The sequence below is a fragment of the Drosophila tropicalis genome, unplaced genomic scaffold (genome assembly GCF_018151085.1).
Source record: "Drosophila tropicalis isolate 14030-0801.00 unplaced genomic scaffold, ASM1815108v1 contig_158, whole genome shotgun sequence".
Classification (NCBI taxonomy): Eukaryota; Metazoa; Arthropoda; class Insecta; order Diptera; family Drosophilidae; genus Drosophila; species Drosophila tropicalis.
The window spans coordinates 13,868,650-13,888,618 of record NW_027172602.1 but is presented as its reverse complement, the minus strand read 5'-3'; the positions used below and the strand labels follow the sequence as shown (position 1 = coordinate 13,888,618).

The 19,969-nt window shown below is 38.5% G+C and overlaps 2 protein-coding genes across 11 annotated transcripts in view; one reads left to right on the top strand and one right to left on the bottom strand.

Moving 5' to 3' along the window:
- Positions 1 to 2,493: 2,493 nt before the first annotated feature.
- Positions 2,494 to 7,131, bottom strand: Tango5 (Transport and Golgi organization 5). Of its 3 annotated transcripts, none has more exons than XM_068302947.1 (5): positions 6,985 to 7,131; positions 4,884 to 5,394; positions 4,536 to 4,817; positions 4,172 to 4,478; positions 2,494 to 4,105 (listed from the first exon to the last, which is right to left on the bottom strand). In XM_068302947.1, the coding sequence occupies exons 2-5, from the start codon at positions 5,369 to 5,371 to the stop codon at positions 3,557 to 3,559; spliced, it is 1,626 nt and encodes a 541-aa protein (XP_068159048.1). In that variant the 5' UTR covers positions 5,372 to 5,394; positions 6,985 to 7,131; the 3' UTR covers positions 2,494 to 3,556. The 3 variants fall into 3 exon arrangements, with proteins under 3 accessions (XP_068159048.1, XP_068159047.1, XP_068159049.1); XM_068302946.1 differs by having other exon boundaries at positions 6,947 to 7,100; XM_068302948.1 differs by lacking the exon at positions 6,985 to 7,131 and adding an exon at positions 6,823 to 6,975.
- A 1,069-nt stretch (positions 7,132 to 8,200) lies between these two features.
- Positions 8,201 to 19,969, top strand: part of rg (rugose) — a 164,490-nt gene continuing 152,721 nt past the window's right edge. For 3 of the 8 annotated variants that reach the window (XM_068303538.1, XM_068303529.1, XM_068303525.1), the window contains exons 1-3: positions 10,309 to 10,449; positions 12,205 to 12,398; positions 13,120 to 13,561. In XM_068303538.1, the coding sequence (XP_068159639.1) occupies positions 13,403 to 13,561 (159 nt within the window). In that variant the 5' untranslated portion in view covers positions 10,309 to 10,449; positions 12,205 to 12,398; positions 13,120 to 13,402. Of the gene's footprint in view, positions 8,251 to 8,420; positions 8,437 to 8,586; positions 8,604 to 10,308; positions 10,450 to 12,204; positions 12,399 to 13,119; positions 13,562 to 19,969 lie in introns of those variants that run through there. The other 5 variants (XM_068303541.1, XM_068303535.1, XM_068303526.1 and 2 more) reach the window with 4 other exon arrangements.

Genomic DNA, 19,969 nt, shown 5'->3' with positions numbered 1-19,969 from the left:
CGTAGCTGCAGCACAACTGGCAAGCGACAACCGACGAGCCTAGCTGGCTGGCTGGCAGGCTATCCAAAACAAGGCGGTTACTGGAGATGGCAACGCTTTTTTATCGATAAGTTCGTGTGGGTTCCGAAAGCATAAACACCTGACAAGTCTCAAATTTCACAGGCACACTAGGATTAAAGTTACATTTTGATTTGAAGTTATAATCCTCAATTATTACTATAATGCATAAAAACAGTACCGGACTAAAGCCCTAAAGGAGTTAAAGTAAAATTGCACCCCACAAAATATTCTGTTGCCAAATTAGATCTCTGTCCATGCTTTTAACGTTCTTTAACTACATTTAAATCTTACAGAAAGTTTTATTTCATTGAATTTTCAACAATATATTGCCTACTTAGGAGGGCAGAAGTCATCCGGTTTACCCCAAAGATCCGACTTTGGTAAAATGGCCAACATATAATCTAAATGGTCAACGCAACCCGGCTGAGGTTACGAATTTCATATCAATTTATTTCACAGAACATCCCAAGCAAGGGCGAATTTCCTGGTGAAGGGCGATAACTGTTGACTAATGCTATCGGTTTCCTCTCTCACTTCGTCACTTGTCACTCACTCTCAGCCTGTTGCACAGTGAGGCCAGAAACAGAGAACTAAGCCCACCATATGGCGCCCACAGGAAGCAGCTCAAGTGGAGCCAACGACCACGAGGAGGGCAACGATGTTGATGTTGTTCGGGGTGGGTGGTGAAAATGTTTGGTTGGGGTATTTCAGTGGAGAGTTTAGTTCAGGCATATTTGCACGCGTACAGGCCAAAAGCAAAGCTCCATCTATGCGGCGTCATGGTAACCACTTCAGCACGCTGTGCTCGCTCTATTGCTATCTCTTTTCATCTTTGCACATGCCACATAATTTCATTGCATATTTTAATGGTGGGGCTCGTATTCGAGGGGTGTTGAAATATTAGTTAGTTTTGTGCAAAAAAAAAAAAAAAAAAAAAGAAAGAACACAAAATAAATATACAAATACATGTATTGTTGGTTTATTTCTTTTCTTTATGGTTTCTCTTTGTCAGTGTCAACTGATGTCCAAGGCAACGCACGTCAGAATCACCCAACCTCAGCGCCTATGAAAGTTCTTCACTGTCTGCATATCCTACAAGGGAGCGAGACCCAGAGAGCGGGTGTGGTCTACCTACATACCTCCCAACGACCTCCCACTGCCCATTCCCATTTCTACTAGGCATTCAAGTGGAATTTATGTGTGTGGCGGCCTAGGCTTAGTGCTGCACAGCAACAGACATCATCAGGTGGACATTGTCTATTAACAGGGGCGCAGATCAATCTTTTCCTACACCTTTGCAGTATTTTCAAGATTAAGAATACTCTTATAAATATTTCAAAATGTGATGATCGAGATCTCTCCAAATATAACTATGTATGAGGTTTCACCCAATACAATACAAGTACTTGCCCTGAAAAGTAGGCTACAAATTTAAGCGAGTCCTAGCCATAAGAGGTAGGCTATATCATTTAAAGACGTAATTGACCCGCCTTTCGCCGAATACGATCCTGTGTGGGCCCAGGTTTACCCTTTTGTTTTTAGATGGCACTGATGGGCGTGGTGTGGGCCATCTGTCCATTTTAAATAAATGCTGACAGCTAAATGAAAATATTTAACGTACGTGCAAAGTTGTTGCTTGTCGTTGACATTTTTTTCTTTATTTCTTTTTCTTTCTTTCCTTTTTGTCCGAGTCCGAGTGTTGACATTGCCTGTAGCTAGTTGCTGTTGCCGTTTGCTGTTGTTGACAGGATTAGGCATTCAAAACGCGTCCGCAACGCAATCGCATGCCATAAACGTTAGGGAGAGACAGCAACAAGGCGTACAAGAGAAACTGAGAGAGAGTGAGAGAGAGAACTCAAGCGGGTGTCGGCAATTGTGTCCTCTTTGCGTGGATGGAGGCGGCATTTGAGTTAGCTTTTGTTTGCGCCTTGGGCTAGTTGGCAAGCTGTTTTGGCTTAATGAGTCAATGCCGGCAGGCAAGCATGAAGGCATCATCCAGGCAGGCAGTCGGTGGCCCCCCAAAACTGCTGGGTAAATTGTCTATAAAGTTAATGTTGGGTATCTCTTTCACTAGATTCTAATCGTACTTTGATTGGGCAAAAAGTTGACAACTTATTTCAAAAACCTTATAAGGAACTCGAGTTCCTCGAAAACGAGTTTAGCCAGTTGTGAATTTGAAAGCCAAATACATGAATTCAATAATTTGTTGGGATGTTTTCTTGAAATAGTCTCATTTAATTGGAGATAGCCACTACAGACAGGTGGTTTATTAAACTAATTCTAACTTTATCAACGTTTCGACGTTTACGTGCAATACTTTTGTAACAAAAGAGCAAAGAGGGATGAGGGTTGGATAAAGTTCTTTACATAATGGAAAATAAATATAGATTAAGTTCTCTCTCATTTTAATATATTTAATAATTAAAGAACAAATTTACACATTTGAATTAAATTTATCGTTTATTTTCATTTATTCAGCATTTGAATTAGTTCTTGTTGTTTCTATAATTGTTTCCTTGTTTATTCAACTAAATTTGTTTAATTTTTACCTTTTGTTTCTCACTATTTGTAATGGCTGTCTAAACATTTGTCTTTTGCTTTTCATTTCATTTCATGTGGGACTAGTGGTATCTCTTTCTTATTCATATTGCATACCTTCTCACTTTCTCCCTAGACCTCCTCCTATCGTTCCTTTTCTCACTTTGCTGGCGATTTTGCATTTTGCAGCAATTGCAGTTTCTTTTTTTGACAACGTTTTTAAAGTCTATCTCTCAGTCTCTCTCTCTAGGCGACCTTTAAACCGATTCGGGCTTATGACTTGGCTCTAACTTTGGCCTACAACTACAAAGTTTACGCAAAGCGTTTTCAATCTATTGTTAATCAGACGGACATAGAAAGAGGACCGAGAATCAGCCTTATATTTTAGCATTCAACTCTGAACATTTGGCTAACTAACATGAAGAAGTGTCTGTCTAAGTCTGTGTGCAAATATGCGGGTGTGTAGTAGGGGAGCTAGTTGTAGACAGTCTCAATTCACTTCTCAATAAAGACATTTCTAGACTTAAGAGGAAAGTGCTTTCGTATGCCAAATTTAGGGCAAATCAAAGTTATACCTACGTTTTATATGTATATGTATGTAAGTATGTGTATAATACCTTCTACAAAGGTATTAAAACCGGTGTAAATTTCTATTGCTATTATATTAACAAAATATATATATATTCATACATCTGCTAGTCCCAACAAACAAAAAAAAATATTTTATATATGTGTAGTGTACGACTTATTACATTTTAATTATAATTTGACTAAAGGAAAAAAATGGGCGGGAGGGTGGAGAAATGGGGAATACAAACAAAGTGAGGAAAGTGAAAGATGGATTTGCGTTTGGGGGGTTAGAGAAGGGCAAAATATTAACAAAAAGAATTGTTGCATCTCTATTTTTTTTTTTTTTTAGGTTTTCTGTTGTTGTTGTTGTTGTTATATTGTTCAGAGCCTAATCGCGTAAAGCCTTGTGCTTGGCCTTCTCCTTTTTTAAACTGCTGCTCGCGGTGAAGGCAGAGGAGGAGGATGCGGATATTGATTTTGGCCGTGATGATGATGGTGATGGGACCTTCTTGTGGAGCCTCTTGTGATAGCTTTGGGCCAGAGAGTTGATTATAGAGACAATAAAGTAGCATACCATGCCAATAACAAATGTCTCGAATATCTTTGAGAGCAGATTACCCGAATCGCCGGTGGCATTGCCGCCGGCAACATTGTCCCCAGCACCGCCACGACCACGTTGTCGATGCAATCGTTGCTTCTGATTATTGAGGAACGCCTTGAAGGGCTCCTGCAGTTTGCTACCGAATATTGGCAATGTGGCCAATAGATCCACAGCCCGTTCGATAAGCGTCTCATTGAAGGCAATAATCACAAATACCTTCTGTATGTGCATCTTAATGATGGCCTTGCCAATGAGTGTGGCACCAAAGAATGTCCAAAATGGCACCAGAAAGTGTCCGCATGTTATGCCAGCCAAGTCGAACAACGGATTAGGAATCTATCAATAGGGAAATCAAACAGTTTCATTCGATTACATTTACTCTTCGCATATGGGATCACTCACGCTTGCACAGGCCAAAATGCCAAAGAAACCAACACGCTCAACCACACGCTCCATGAACAGTTTGCCCTTGTCCATTAGGCTAAGATTCTTTTGATTCCGCTTGGCATTTAGGGCCTCGAATTCAGCCAACTCTTCGGCATCGTCCGGATCATAGCCAGAGAGACGAGCCGCTTTCGCCATGAAATATGGAGGCAATTCGCCAAGAGCTGTACCAGCGCCCCAAAGAAATGCCTCCATTCGTACTTTGGACATAATGGACCAGATATTTGGCATACGTTTGACATAGGGTTCATCGGGACAAACGATCCTATACAACGAAACGAAACATTTAGTATAAAATGTACACTCTACCTCTAAAACTTACTCGTCTGGATATGGTGGTTGGGGGAAATTCAGTGAATTACATTCATAGCCGGCCAATGTAACACTGGCTATATGTGGACCCAAATATAAAAGGAACGTATGCAGGCCAGTGCCAAGTCCCACCGACGAGAGGACACCCAAGCCGAGCCAATAGATAAAGAACCAAGTGTTTCGACGAATAAACTCAATAGCCAATTGATGTGGTCCGTCGAATTTGTAAATTATGCTAAATACAATGCCTAATACTATTAAAACGGCCAGCAGAAGGCGCTGCTGCAGTAATCTGAAACAAAGGATTCGGTGAGTTAGGGAAGAAGAGCGTAAAACTTCACACTAATTCTGTCATTACCTGCTACTCCAAGTGCGTAATAACGCCATCAGTTCGAGGACACAATATTTGGTTGTTTGCCATGGCCGACGCCAAAGCACCAGTTGGCCACGTTCGGCACGTTCTCGTTCACGTTCCTTGTCTTTTTGGTTTTTCTCCTTTTTGCTTAACTGAGATTTATGGTTGCTACTGCTATGGATCTGCATGTTGCTGCCGATCGATTTGCTGTTGCTAATGGAATTGGTATTATGATTTGTATTATTGCCCCTTAAATTGCCATTGGGTGTCGTTGTTGACGTCGATGAATGCTGCTGCTGATGGTGTTTTCTGTTGTTGTTGTGTTTGTTGGTGTGTTGCTGCTGCTGCTGCTGTTGATGATGACTTTGTTGCTGCTGCTGCTGGTGGTCTTCGTGTTTATTTCGGTGACGTGTTGTGGCATGACTACTTGAGTTTGTTGATGTTGCCGGCGTTGCTACCGCTGCTGTATCCTTTTTCGAGTGTTGTGACATTTAAGCGTTTTGGCAAAAAGCAGCTAAAAAACAAACCGAATAAAAAATAATACAAAATAAAGTAAAAACAGATATCGAAAGAAGACAAAACGACCAAAACGAAGCGAAATTAAAACAAAAGAAATTTATTGACTAATTATGAAATTGGTATTAGACGGCATAATGTAGTAAGTAACTTTTGATAAGGCAGCAAACTAAACAAAATACGCCAACAGCTATTTGATAAGAAAGACCCAGCCGAAACGAAAGCGGCAACTTGAGATCGCGGTGCAAAGTTCTTTAGATCAAACGGGTGACTCTAATTTAAAAATTCAATTCGATGCAACTATGCACATGATTTCGTTTTGCTTAATAATAATTTCTTATTCCAGTTGCTGCTGCTGTTGTTCGACAAAATTGTTAATGAACTTTCGATCTTCTATACAGAATGGAATTCTAACAATTAGCGCACAATGTTACGCCACCTAATTAACCGAATGCACGGTGACAACACAGCTGGCCGTTCCACTTGTAAACTGAAGTTTAACCTGAACTGAGCATCTCCTGTGCTTGAAAAGGATTCAAATCCCGTTAGTGCTTTGGCGCTCCCTACATCGAAACCTATGAATGCATATTACGCCTCTGTGCCTCGATTTGACATACGCGTAGATACAAATGTAGTTATCTACATCCAGATGATTGCCTGCGCATTGTTCCTTCTTCTTTGTTATTTGTTTTTGTTCCTGTTGGTTCTTGCACAATTCTAGCAAGTAAACGCACCTGCCCAATTGATCTGGGGGAAAAGCGCAAAAACAATAACAACAACAGTCGAACAACGTGTAAGCGACGACGACAACAAATATGAGGAGATTATCATGCGATACTAGAGCAACCAATAAAATGAATCCACATGCGCGTAAAGCAAACAACAAAAGAGAACAGAACCGCACAGAAGAAAAGAAAAAAACACTACTGGGCTGGCGGGTGGAAGATAGCGGGTTGGATTGGGGGTGGCGAATCGGTGGAGTAAGGTGCTGGTGCTGGTACTTGCTAATCAGCACTTTTTTTTGTCATAATTTCAAAAACTTAAAACAAAACGTTGTACAATTGGTACACACTTTAACTCTGTCTTTGTCTATCTCTCTCTGTCGCACGCTTTAAGCGTTGCTTGTTATCAATACTGATGGGCCCAGCGGAAAGAGGTGGGGGGTGGTGACGGTGGTGGGTGAGTTTTCCAACCCCCGCGACAAGCGGCAGCAGCATTGACACCAAAGTAAAATGCAAGAACTCTCACACACAGAAGCAAAAACGACACGAAAAATCAATTAATTGCACTTAACAAAATAACTTTAATTAATAAATAACATCACGAGGAAAGGATAAGAGCCACAACAGCAACAACAATAACGCTATCGCCTCCTCTGTCTCTCTTTTATTCGCTATTACAAGCTCGCTTTCTCACTCTTTGTTACCTGCCGCTGTTTTGTAACTGTGGGCGGTTTTATCCTGTTTTTCTTTTTTTGTAACTAATGTACGTTTTTACTTGTTCTACTTAAACTTCAATACATTTGTGTGTGCGTGTGTGTTTCTGTTCACCTTTAACTTTTGTTCTCGAGTATTTTGTTAACAATCACCTTTTAGGCTGCCTCTTGTTTTAAATTAAATTAAATTAAATGATTAGTAAGTAACTAGCACACACGTCCGTTCACTTGGAAAACAAAACAAAAACAACAAAAAAAAAACGGGGAAAAAAACAACAACATGGCGAAATCAATTCGCTGGCGCGCCGAGTTCGCCCAAGCCGTAGAAAAAATGAATATTCGCCGCAACTTTTTGCCCTCGGCACTTTCGATAGTATGTTCTCAAAATATCGATTATATCGAGTGGCGCCACTGTCGATAATTCGCTTCGAACCACGTCGAACAAAGAAGTCGAACTCGAATATCGGAGTCGAACATCGGACTCGAACTCCGACAATTGAAGCCAACTTTGAACAAAGGAGGCGAATTCATACCGATAATGCCAGAATATTCGCCGTGAATGTTTTCGCTCCGACAAAACGAATATTCGCTTAAAATGAATTCGCTTGCGCCGATGACGCTCTTATCGATTGGACTCGTTATCGACCAATTCCCATATCGGGCAGAGTATTTTGGCGGAAAACATGCCTTTAATTAAAATTTGTGTATCAATTTAGTTAAATTTTAGTGTTATTTTGTTTTAATTCAAGTGGAATCGAACAGAAATTTATGAACAAATAAGTAATTGTAAAATCACACTTCGTTATTGGATTTCGAAATTTCACCAATATTACCAGTTAAGACCAAATTGCCAAAAACCTTATAGACAAGTACGTAAGTAATTTTTGAAGTACATGTAAAATCTAGTCTTTTTAAGATTATTAATTTAGCTGCAATATAATTTATGGACAAAATAACTTTTAAATAACTGTTATACATGCGCGCTCAGCATGAAAATATCCCTTGTCCTGAACAGCTGTTTTTGAAGCGAGAGCGAATGTCCCGATTTGACAATTCGAAAGAGAGCGAAACTACCCAGTTGGAAAAAGCGTCATACTTTTTGTGCACATCGAAGAATATGTGATCAAATTGGTCATTTTTTAAATTGTAATTAATTTTTCTTAAGCTCGCATAATATTAACAAAATTAATTATATTCTATAGAGAATATACATATGTAATGACATAATCAATTTGCCATTAGCTGGTAACGTACCCCACTTCTGACTGAGCTTAGGATCTCAATTCCAACTGGGTAAGTTCGAGAGAGCCGTTTCATGTAGGTGTGAGTGAATGGGCCCGTCCGTCTGTGCATGTTGGGGCATGTGTGTACGTGCTGTCATTGTGTTGACAACGTTAACGGAAAAAATATATCGAAACGGTCTGTGTGTGTGTTGTGTCTCGCTGTGTTTTGTGTGTTTTGGCCAGAACGTTTATTTATTTATGCACAACGTTTTTTCGCCATTTTTTTTTAAGTGTCTTGTCTGTAAATGTGTTAACAAAAATAATAATTTTTTTTTAAAAAGCAACCAAAAAAAACAAACAAGTTTAAAACATTACAAAAAATGTAATCCTCAATTGTTTATTGAAGTTGTTAATAAGAAGTTGAATCCCAAAACAAAAGAAGAAAAAGAAAAACGTTAACACTGTTGAAAAGGGAGCAGAGCAAAAAGCGGCAACAAAAGCAACGTACAAAACTAGTAACATTTATAAAAAAAAAAATACCACCTTAAAGTATTTAATTAGTATTTTTATTTATTTACTTTTTTTGGTTTGGTTTTTGTGAGGAGTTTGCTTAGTTGTTGTTATTATTTTTGTTTAGTTAATTTGGCCAATTAGCATTTTTGCTGGTGTTGGTGTTCTTATTAGAATGACAAAATATAACAAAGCGGTGCAAGCAAGAAGAAGCAGAAAAAGCCGCAACGCTTCTGACGTTTCCAGAGAGAGAAAGAGAGCGCCCAGTGGGATAGAGAGAGCAACAGCACGTTGTGTAAGTGGGTGCCTTCGTGTCTGTTAGTATATGTGTGTGTGTGTGAGTGTGGAACCTAATAAGTTAACAAACCGTCGTCGACGACAACGACAACGTGTGTTCGTTCGTTCCGCCATGGACGTAGTCCCAGGGGGCTCCCACAGGATCTCAAAAAAAAAAAAAAACGCTCTAGAGAATATTCTGTGTGATACAATCAGAATAATTTAATTAAAGCTTATTAATATGTAGTTTTGGGATAAGCAGAGAATGAGAAGTTGGAAATTCAATCCCTCTCTATGGTCGACCTACGCCCATGGTTTCAACCATGGCCAGTTGCAAATGGTGGTGCTGGTAAAGCGGGAGGCGGGCAAGAGAATAAGGGAAAGAGAGCGTTCTCTCTCAATTCATTGATTTTTCCACTCTAAATCGTGAGTCGTCACAAGGAGGGGGACGAGGGTGACCGAGAACAAGCCAAATAGTGCGAGAGAGAACGCGAGAGAGAGAGAGAGAGAGCAATTGCAGGAGAATGGTCGGTGGGGGGCTGACAGCGTTGGCCCAAACGTGGGAAAACAAAGGAAAAACCTGAAATGTGCGTGTGTGCAGTTGATAATTAGTTGATGTTCTTGTTGTTGGGTTCGTTACCAATTTCCTCTCCAACTGGTAGGTTACTTGCAAGTTTCTCGGCAATAGCCAACAACACAGTAAAAAGTATTTTGTCCCACTGTAAATTGGTTAAAAGGCGAATGCAAAAGTAACCACCGCCAAGTCTCTCCCAACCAAACAGAGTAAAAAAAAAAATACTAAATAAAAATATATATATTTTTTTTTATATATATTTGTATATAAAACCCAATAACAAAGAGAGCATGAGAGCAGAAGAAGAGAGTCTTGAACTCCAACTAAGGGGCAACCCAGTGGCAAAGTTGATGCAACCTTTTGCACATGATTACGACAATTCGTCTTAGCCAACTTTGTGTTTGGACCCAAACTAGTTAGTCGGCACTATCTGTATTCTTTAAAGAGAATGAGACCTGACGCATAAAGATAATAAATAGGATATTTATTGGTCCTCAAGTTTTTGATTACGTCAGAATAGGTTGTTTTGTTGGATCTGTTTCTGTGTTCTGATAAACTTCATGGATAAAAATGCCAATAAGAATCGCCTGTTCTACCGGGCATGAACGTACTTACTCGTATTAATTCTCTCTCTCTCGTTCTTTACCTCACTCTCTTTCTCTCTCTCAGCACACGCTTGCTTGCTCTCTTGTGTGACCGTTTTCGCTCTCTCTCTCGCAGTGGTAATGTAAAGAAAAAAGAACGTTAAAAGCAAAGCAAACGATATGAAATTCGCTCTCTGCAGCTGCTGCAGTGGCAAGGCGGCTGAGACGAAGAGCTGACGAAGAGAAACAACAGCAGCAGCAGTGCCAGCGGCAGCGGTAGCAGAAGCAAAATTTTTGTTGTTTTTCCTTCTTCTGGTTGATGTTTTTTTTTCTGCTTTTTCGGTTTGGTTTACTGTTAGTTGTTCGTGCTCTTCAAGCGGCGACAGTCGACAAAATTCGAATTGGAACTTGATGTGCAATTAGCAAAGTGCGCGCCAGGTTGTGTTAACTGGTAAATAATAATAACGACAATACCAATATCCAACAACAACAACAACAACAGCAACAATATAAAAAAAAATACAAATAACAACAACAATAACAACAACGACAGAACAAATATTTGTATGCAATACACCTGCCACGGTTCTCGATTCTCAATTCTCCGCTTTACAATTCTACATTCTTTACGATTCTACGCTCTTTCTTCCTCGCTCGCTCTCTTCCTCTCACCCACTATCTTCTCCCTCTCAATGCAAACACAAGCCGAAATCGAAAACAAAACCAAGTCTAAAACCGGCCGCAGTCTACAAAAAAAACAAAAAAACATATTATGCCACGCCGGGTTTTTCTTTTTGGCTTGAAGTGTCTTGTTGTTTTTGTTGTGTGTGTGTATGTGTGTGCATTTTTTCTCCTGTTTTGGTTTTTTGCTGTTGTCAACTTTTCTCTTGTTGTTTTAAAAGTTTTTTTTTTATAAATTTGTTTTGTTTTTTTTTCTTTTTTGTTGTGTAGTGTTTCTGTGGCAGCATCGAAAAACTGCTTAGAAATGAAAAATTGATTGAGTAAGAAAATATTCCTTATTTATATAAGGATTCCCATAAACGGAGGCGCAATCTCCAATGTTATATAAGATGACAACTTGTGACCCCCTACAAAACAAAAAAAACAACAAACACACGAATCACATCAAGCCCCATTACGAATACTCTATAAAGTGCAATCAAGTGATTACAAATTGAAACCGCAAGCGAAAGAAAGTGACTCAAGCAGAGTGTAACCAAACAGTTTTTGAATCATCAAAACGCAATTACACACATCTGAATCAATTGAAAGAATTGAATAATTTGCAAAACCTAAAAGTTATCATAGGATACAGTGGATTTTTTGTGCCCTACCAGTAACACATACTTTCTTTAGATAGGAGTGGAAAATCCACATTTATATTTGTGATATGGAAAACCGTAAGATAGTTACAGAAGGCAAGGGGTAAAAATGCTTATCTGAAACGAGTTTCACTCCTAAATGAGAGTCACTTTCTTTGTGAGTCAATACAAACATTGTAACCACAAATGTTGTTCTTATCAGTATTTATGTACATACATATAATTTCTATAAATATATATCTCCTAAAAACTAAATTTACACATAAGATTTGATATGAGGGCTAATTCCAGTCCCATAAGTGAATTTTTAGTTTCAGAACTGTAGATTTTCCCCAAAATGTCCGATGAACTAGTCTCTTAACACATATTTATAATTGTTACTGAAAGAAAATCCTGATAGTTGACAGATCATAAGGTTTAGCTAACACAAATGTTTGAAGGAACGTCATCAATCCTCTGTTCTTATTAAAGAGTTCAGATAACAAACTATATAGAACAATCAAGAAATGGTATAATAGTGTTCTTATTCAAGTGTATGATAAATAACTTTTTTTTTTTTAATTTTTATTACTTTTTACATCAGTCAGTGTATGTTCGAGTACATGTTTGTTTGTACAAATGTGTGTGTGTGTGCGTGTTGTATATACATACATAAATACTTATTTTATTTTTTGTATCCAATTCCAATGTATTTTACTCATTATATACATATATATATCTTTTTCTCTCTCTTTATATATAATCATACATATCAATATAAATATTAAATATTCAAATCTAAATGTCAACTCATCACCAATGACGACAACCATAACAACAACAACAACAACCTACACCAAACTCCAAATCAAAATCAAAACCAAAAATGCCCTTAATAAATCCAGATATGTTAAAATTGTGCAATGAAGGCGAGAAAAATCAAAAAATTGAACAACAATAAATATAAAAAAAAAAGTGTAAGCCAACAAAAAACAAAAAATTAACTCAATATGCTAGCCGCAACAACATCAACTACTACAGCGGCAGCAACATCGTCGACGGCAGCAACACGGCTCCACAGCAACAACAGCAACAACAAGTAAACCAACAATAATAACAACAACGCAAAGAAAACCCAGCAACAAATTACAAATTGAAGCTTCACATAACACATATAAAAAAATACACAAAAAAGAAGGAAAGGAAGGAAATAAAGGAGGGCGAAGAAATACCAAAAAAGTGCAAACAAAAAGAAAAGAAAAGCAAAATGAAAAATATTTAAAATCCAAAGTGTAAAAAATCAAAATCCAGCCAAACAAAAAAGCTACAGAGATCATCAACTGAACGTTTTTTTTTTTTGTCAAGTCCCCTCAACCCCCCCAAAAGAAACCCTTCCTGGGCATTCGACGGCTCACCTACCTATCTATCAAAACGCCACGCCCCGTCCCGCCAACGCCCTCCACTCTCCAAGAATCACCATCCAAAAAAAATATAATAATAATACTAATTATATTAATAATACAAAATTAAAAAAAAAAAAACTCCCTCTAAATGTTGCCTGGCAATATTTAATTGTTCATTATGTTACATAGTATATATATATATAGATATTTTAATATATATCATATATAAATATATCTGTCCATACATACATACATATACCTATATATATATATCTATATGTATATGTACCTATATTTTGTGTCCATATGTGTGTGCGTGTGTGTGTGTATTTTATTGTGCATTCCATCCATTAATTCGTATGTAACTTGAATAACAACAACAAAAATATTTAAAAAATATACCAACAACAACAAAAGCTTATTGCAAAAAAACAAAAACCGAAAAGCCAATCAAAGCAAAACAAAAACTACATTTTTCTAATACACCCCAACTAAATATATATATATATGTAATATATATATTACCTACATATATTTATATATATATAAGTAAATTAATCAATCAATCTATCAATTAAAACGTCAATAACTATAATAAAATACGACACAAACAAAAAACTAAAAACCAAAAAACAAATAAACTTTTCTCAAATCGAAAACGGAAAAATAAAAACTTCACAAAAACTTCAACGTAAACAAAATGGCGGACATCATGCGTCCGCCGTTTAGTGAGATCAAACGGCCGGATGAGATTGTCAGAATGACAACCGCCGATAACTTGAAATTCGCCGTCCTCATCGGCCTAATCGAGGTGGGCCAGGTGACCAATCGTGAGGTGGTCAATACTGTATTACATTTGGTAAGTACCTTCCTACCTTCCTACACATACATATAACTACTTACTATGGTCCAATCAATGACTTTACAATTACAATTATCATTACAATTACATTTAAGTTGGCAGCAATTACATGCCTGATTGCATTTGACCCTTTTTTGCGCCCTCTGCCAGTGTTGTTTCATTGTTTCTTCGTCGTCTCGCCATATCTTCTTCGTTCCTCCTCGAGTGGCTGAAATTTGTATTAAATATTCATTAGACTTGCCACAATATGTGTTAAGGTCACATCGACATTCAAATACCTTATAATATGGATAACTTCTCCAATGACGTGAGTCGAAGGGGTTTGATTCTATGGAACAAAACGTTCCCTTTTTCTGACACAAAGTGGAGAGAAATCGTTGTAAAAATCAATTTTCAAGTTGATTTATTGATTGATTTGTCTTAAGGTTGAGTTGTTGGAAACTCTGGGACAAAAGGCAACGATTGTTCTCTGTCAGTCAGGTGGAAATGGTTTATGTTTGCCAGCACTTTAAACATTTTAAGTAAAGTGTAAACAAATTGTAAAGTAGCTACATAAATCTTGTTGTTTTTCTAAATTTTGTATAGGTTTTTTGTCTTCTTATGTGTTATATTATCATCAGCCAAGCGAGTGGATGATAAAGATAGAGAAGAGTGAGAGAGAGAGAGAGAGAGGCACAGGAGGCATAGAAATATCAGTTGAGCTGATTAAATTGAAAATCCAATCCAACTTCTTTTGGCCAACTCAAGAGGCAACTTAACCTATACACATGCACACACATTGATGGAATTTTATTAGACAACTGACAAAGTGACGTTTGCTCCACCAGCCAAACCCCCGTCCAATCTCTTATCCAATAGCATCCCTCTTAACTCATTAGCACAAAATTAACATTTCAAGCAAAGCCACAACTTGGGTGTAGGCCTCTTCCAACATCACCCATATGCGGGGGATAAAGAGTAATGTGAGAAGGTGGTGACAACACAAAAAAAAAAAAAAAAAAAGATAGAGATAGGCAAACTCAGAGAAAAAGCGAGAGAAAGAGAGGGAGAGGGAGAGTGAGAGTATGCCAAAAAATCTGGCCCTGTGTCTGGGCTGTGATTAGATCAAAAGACAACCTTCAAGACAATGGGGTGGCACACACACAGTCACGGACACCCACCTATACACACACATACATCCATCTACACATATTGCATTATTAGAAAACATTATTATGATTATTACAACATATTTTCTTATTTAAATTTTCTACATACATTTTTATACACATTTTTATTTGATTTTTTTTTTTATGGAGCTTAATGAAAACATGACACCGTCGCTCATCATTACAAAAATGAAGCGGGTGGCTAAAAGAACGCTGGAGAATAAGGAACAAGAATGATGAAGAAGAAGTAAAAGTAGAAGAAGAAGGCAAGCAGGCTGGCCGGGTTTGGTTGGGTCCTTGGGAGGGTGGAAGCATAAGAAATTGAAAAGAAATTGAATTGAAGTTCGTCAACTGTCGTCATTATCAACATCATCATCATCATCATCATCGTTGTTGTCGACGTTGCCGTTACCCCTAGTTGTTACCATCGCATTCTCTCTTTTTCTCTGTCTCTCCCTGTTTGGCTTTGATAAGATAAGGCAACACACCGGCAGATATATGGTAGATACCGACAGGTGATACATATATGCATGTACATATGTGTATACATACCTACCTACTCACCTATTTACCTACCTACATAATATTAGAAAGAGAAATTGTAGGTATGCGTCGCCTACCACCTTAAAGTGCTTTTTATTTCTTATTTCTCATTTTTTTTTTTTTTCATTTTTTTCGTATGCCACGATCTTTGATAAGCGTGAAAAAATGTGTTGACGTGTTTCTATGCGACAACGTTCCCAAATGGTTAAGTTGGTAAAAAAGGTAATAAAAAAAACTTAAATGTGCAATGAAACCATACCGAAAAGCATATGGTTTAGGCAAGTAGTAAACTGTTTGTCCAAACAAATATCGGAATTCAGGTTGATTTATCCTTCTATCTCATCAAATTGGACCAAACTGAAAATGTACTCTCTCTTTGGCAACAATTGTTCCTTCTCTTCGTCACTCACGTGTCACATGCTTCGTGTCAATGGTAACGCATTGCTTCCCATCATGATAGGGCCCAATTACTCTTTCCCGAATTCAAATCTTTAAAGTTTGGCGACAAGAAACGCACCATCTAGTAAGCAAGAATTCCTGGTTGTGGGCCACCCGAGTCTCTTGAGGAACATGCCTACAGAACCCGGCCCATGGCCATTCACTTCCAATTTGGTTTTTTAAAACAGTTTGTATACTTGCCTGCTCACATTTCGCCCAGTGTATTTCTCGTACATATATGGATATCCTGTTTTAGGCATTTTCATAAATTTTTTATTGATTTCTTTTATTTTTTTTTTGGCTAAAGTGGAGAAAGAGGACGACAAAGAGGAGAGGGAAATGAAAGCAATATACAAAAAGTTATGGCTGTCGATTGATTAATGATTATTGCGTATTATGACATTGGGTTTACTTGGATTTAGCATTAATGGTTTCAGGAGAGATAATGGTATAATCAATATTTTGCATATTTAATAAAATTCGGCATGGTAAAAAATAAGGCAAACGAACATACTTTATACAATATATGTACAATAAATTTTTGTTTCATAGACCCCCGATTAATGTTCAGATAACTTTAGTTTGTTTTGGCCTGTTTTCTGTTCTGTGTCTCATCTAAGAGTTGAAAGATTTAGTATCTGGTGTGTCTACTGTCAATATGTGTTCATTTGCCTTCGCATTGAAATTAGTTTGCGGTTTCCTTTTTTGATTTTTTGCTGCGTCTCCTTTGTCATCTTACTGCGAATTAGAATTTCTTGAATGTCTTTTTAATCTGGTTTGATTTCCTGCTTTTGTCTGGCTTTATAAATTCTGTGATCATTTGCTAGTTACCCGGCGACCTTTCAACTTTAATTATCGTTTCGACCGGTAGTAACTCTGTTTCTGGCTCTCCCATCGTTTGTGTCTTTCTTTTTTTCCTGAATACCCCTTGCTCCTTGCACGCTGTTGTTGTTGAGCCTTTTGGGGGTCACTCTCCATGTTGGCTTAATCGGTCATTGGGCTTGTTATACAGCTCAATTATGTCCATTTTGCCATGTGGCGCACCCTTAAGCTCTGCTCCTCCTTCCAACTCCCAAAACTTCCTGCTTCCTTCTTTTAATCTATCTCAGTCTCGCTCTCCATCTCTCTCTCGCTCTCGCTCTTCTCATAGTGCTGTGTCACGTGCTGAACTGGCTGGCAGGCAGGCAGGCAAAGCCTTTTAATCGATTTGCCTTCGTCTCCTTCAGTTCGCTACTAAAAATAAACGTTTAATGCAAATCGCTTTTTTCTTTGCCAAAGAAGACAACAACAAGAACAATAAAAATAACGATTTTAAAACTCAGTGCAAAATGAAGGAGAAACCTTTCCTTGCCCGCCCACACACACACACACACACACACACACACACGCACACACACACATACATGTACACAAGAAATAGGGCGGGCACCCCACTTCAGTTTACTATAACTTGCGTTTATGTTTGTTTGCCTAGCCACAAAAATTGGGAACCTCTCCCCACCAAAAGGCTATGAGAGACGGCACAGGGGCGGAATAGTTAACAATGCAATGAGCCAACTCACCAGTCATTCGTTTTACCCATACATCGATAAATCCATCCATCTATAAATGTCTCTGATAAGGAGTACAAGCAAAAATGATATATCCATGTTGTTGGTTATTAGGCTCCAAAAACTGATTAATTAAAGTGTAAGTAATGGAAGAAAGTTATTAATGAAAATGAATGCAAAACAAATAGAAATCGGAAACAAGAAACATGACTGAAATCGCTGTTTAATGGACACGAAAGAATAAACTTGAACAACATAAGGCACTTCAAATGATAATCAGTGTTGCAAAACTACAAAAATGTTGGTAAAGATTCAAGCGTTTAAAATCTTTTTCAAGTCGAAACAAAGTCAGTGAGCAAGTGTTGGGAAACTAAATTGAGCTTGTCTGTGCAAGTGTTGGATAATGCTTGAAAAATCACTCACTTAACTTTCTAATTACATCCCTGTAAGGATCTGCAAGCAGACTGTGGACGTGTTTTTGTTTGTTCTATGTTTATCCATAATTATAATGACTTTATTTTGAAGATAAACATTTAGATAAAAAAGTGAATTTGGGGATGGCATGGGAATGAAGAAAACAGTTTCCTAACTCACTTCATATACGCATACACATGTATACACTGAGGCCGGCTCTTCTATTACCCTCTTCCCCCTTTCTTTCTTCACTCTCTTTTGCTTGCTTTCGCTGATAAAGTCATTGAGCACTAACAGACTTGCCGTAAGAGAGAAAGAGAGAGGCAAAAAAATGGATGAACAGTACTAGAGAGAAGAAGGGAGAGGGAATTCTTCTTCAACTAAATAATGTACGAACATACTTTGCTACTTTTACTTAATTTAATTAACGGCCGTGTAGCCACGCAACGATGGACATTCAACCCACCCCCCGCACCCACCCATTCCACTTAAGTAGCACCACCACCACTACCTGACATCAATGTCGACGCCTGTCAGCTGTTCCAAGTGTCAGAGAGGAAACAATGAAGATAGGCCTCTTCTTATATTGTTGGCATCCTGACGAAGGACAAACAACGGCAGGCAATGTCAGGAATAGTAGGGAATGAGACAAAGACCGAATGAGATGGGGTGCCGGGTAAAGCGGAGGGGGGCGGTGGGGCCAGAGAAGAAGGTTGGTATTTAGATGGCGGCCACATAACAGCAGCAAACTAAATGCCAAAGTCACATAAGAATGGGGCGCAAAGCACAGACACACACACAAACACACACCAAGTGAGAGAGAGAGAGAGAGAGAGAGAGAGCGAGCGCGAGCGACTCGCTTTAGAAAGAGAGAAAGTGAAATGATAAAGAATGACAAGAAAAAAAGAAGCTAGAAAAAATAAAGCCTAGACAACAACAAGAGGAAAGCTTCTGTTGGAGTGGGGGAGGAAGGAATGGGTGGGAGAACGTGTCAAAATAGGCTGAGGAAAATCAGGAAAAGCCGTAGCCGTTGCCGTCGCTAAACGCAAAAGCGAAACGAAACGAAACGAAATGAAACGTCCCGAAACTTGCTTCTTCTTTTTTTGGGTTGAGGTGGTACTGATTGTGGTGGTGGTGGAGATGGTGGAGTGGAGTGGTGCGAGTGGTAAGCAACAACAAGAAGAATTACATAAATACAAAAACAAAACACAGGGATGTGCTAACTTCTTTCTCTCTTTCGCCCTCGCCTTGCTCTCTCTCTGTGTGTGTGTGTGTGTATTTGCCAACCCTAAATGGAAAATTAAACAACAACAAAACGTCGACGCGGCAAAGGCAGAAAACGGCGTCAGGCTGTCGCTCCTTTTGCTTTGCTTTTGCTTTCTAAATGCTGCTTTCGGGAGTGAAAACGCTGAAATGGTGGAATCGTTGAAATGTGTGCGTGGGAATGGCGAAGGAATCGTACAGAGGAATGGGCCAAATTTCTAGTGCCACAATTGTCAACCTTTTCGCTAAAAACACTAACCCACTACGTCTATATATAGAAACATATATGTACATATATATCGGTCAACTCTTTGCAACAGACAAAGAATTTAATCAAAATTTCAAGATGATCCGAATTCGGTTATAATCAATTGGTTTATCTTATATTGGATCTTAAGTTTTGTTGAACATTTTTATTGATTTTAACTCTTCTTTCAACAAACAATTTATTCTATTCATTATAATTTTGAAGAAAAGAACGAAACGTATGTATTGTGTCAACAATTTGTATATAGAAACAATTAGAAAGAGGAAATTAAAGATCTTGTATATTAACTTCGAAGGAGCTGCTCTTGAGGCCTTATTCGTTTTGTTTGTCGGCATGGTCACCGTCTTCATAATCATATTCCCATCATCATCATCGTCCTCGTCGCCTATCCAGCCTGGAGAACATGCAGAAAACACGAAACGAAGACACGACAACCGCAAGAGATTTAACGACCAATAAAGAACAACGCAATGTTATTTAAGGTCGATGCTGAAGGGATTCAAAATGGTACGGGATTCTCGCATGCGCCCATTTCATGGCAACAACGACGGCGACTACGATGACTACCAGATGGGAATAAGGATGGGGGAAGATGGAGCTGAATCTGCTCTAGATGAGGGAGGGGGCCGAGAAATGGGTGGCGGCGGTTGCGGCGGACGACATTTTGTGTAACCGGTAGCCATTTCAACGGCTGTTTGATTGCGTGGGGAGTGGAGGCAGTTCTCGGTGGGGGGAGAGGCGTGACACATTTATGGCGACATTTTGTAATGCATCGTAGCCA

What these genes read in the sequence shown, in the direction of transcription:
- Tango5 (XM_068302947.1), bottom strand. Translation starts at nt 5,371, where the DNA reads ATGTCACAACACTCGAAAAAGGATACAGCAGCGGTAGCAACGCCGGCA. An exon ending in TTACGCACTTGGAGTAGCAG is followed by an intron (nt 4,818 to 4,883) that starts GTAATGACAGAA and finishes CCTTTGTTTCAG; the next exon opens with ATTACTGCAGCAGCGCCTTC. An exon ending in CAACCACCATATCCAGACGA is followed by an intron (nt 4,479 to 4,535) that starts GTAAGTTTTAGA and finishes TTCGTTGTATAG; the next exon opens with GATCGTTTGTCCCGATGAAC.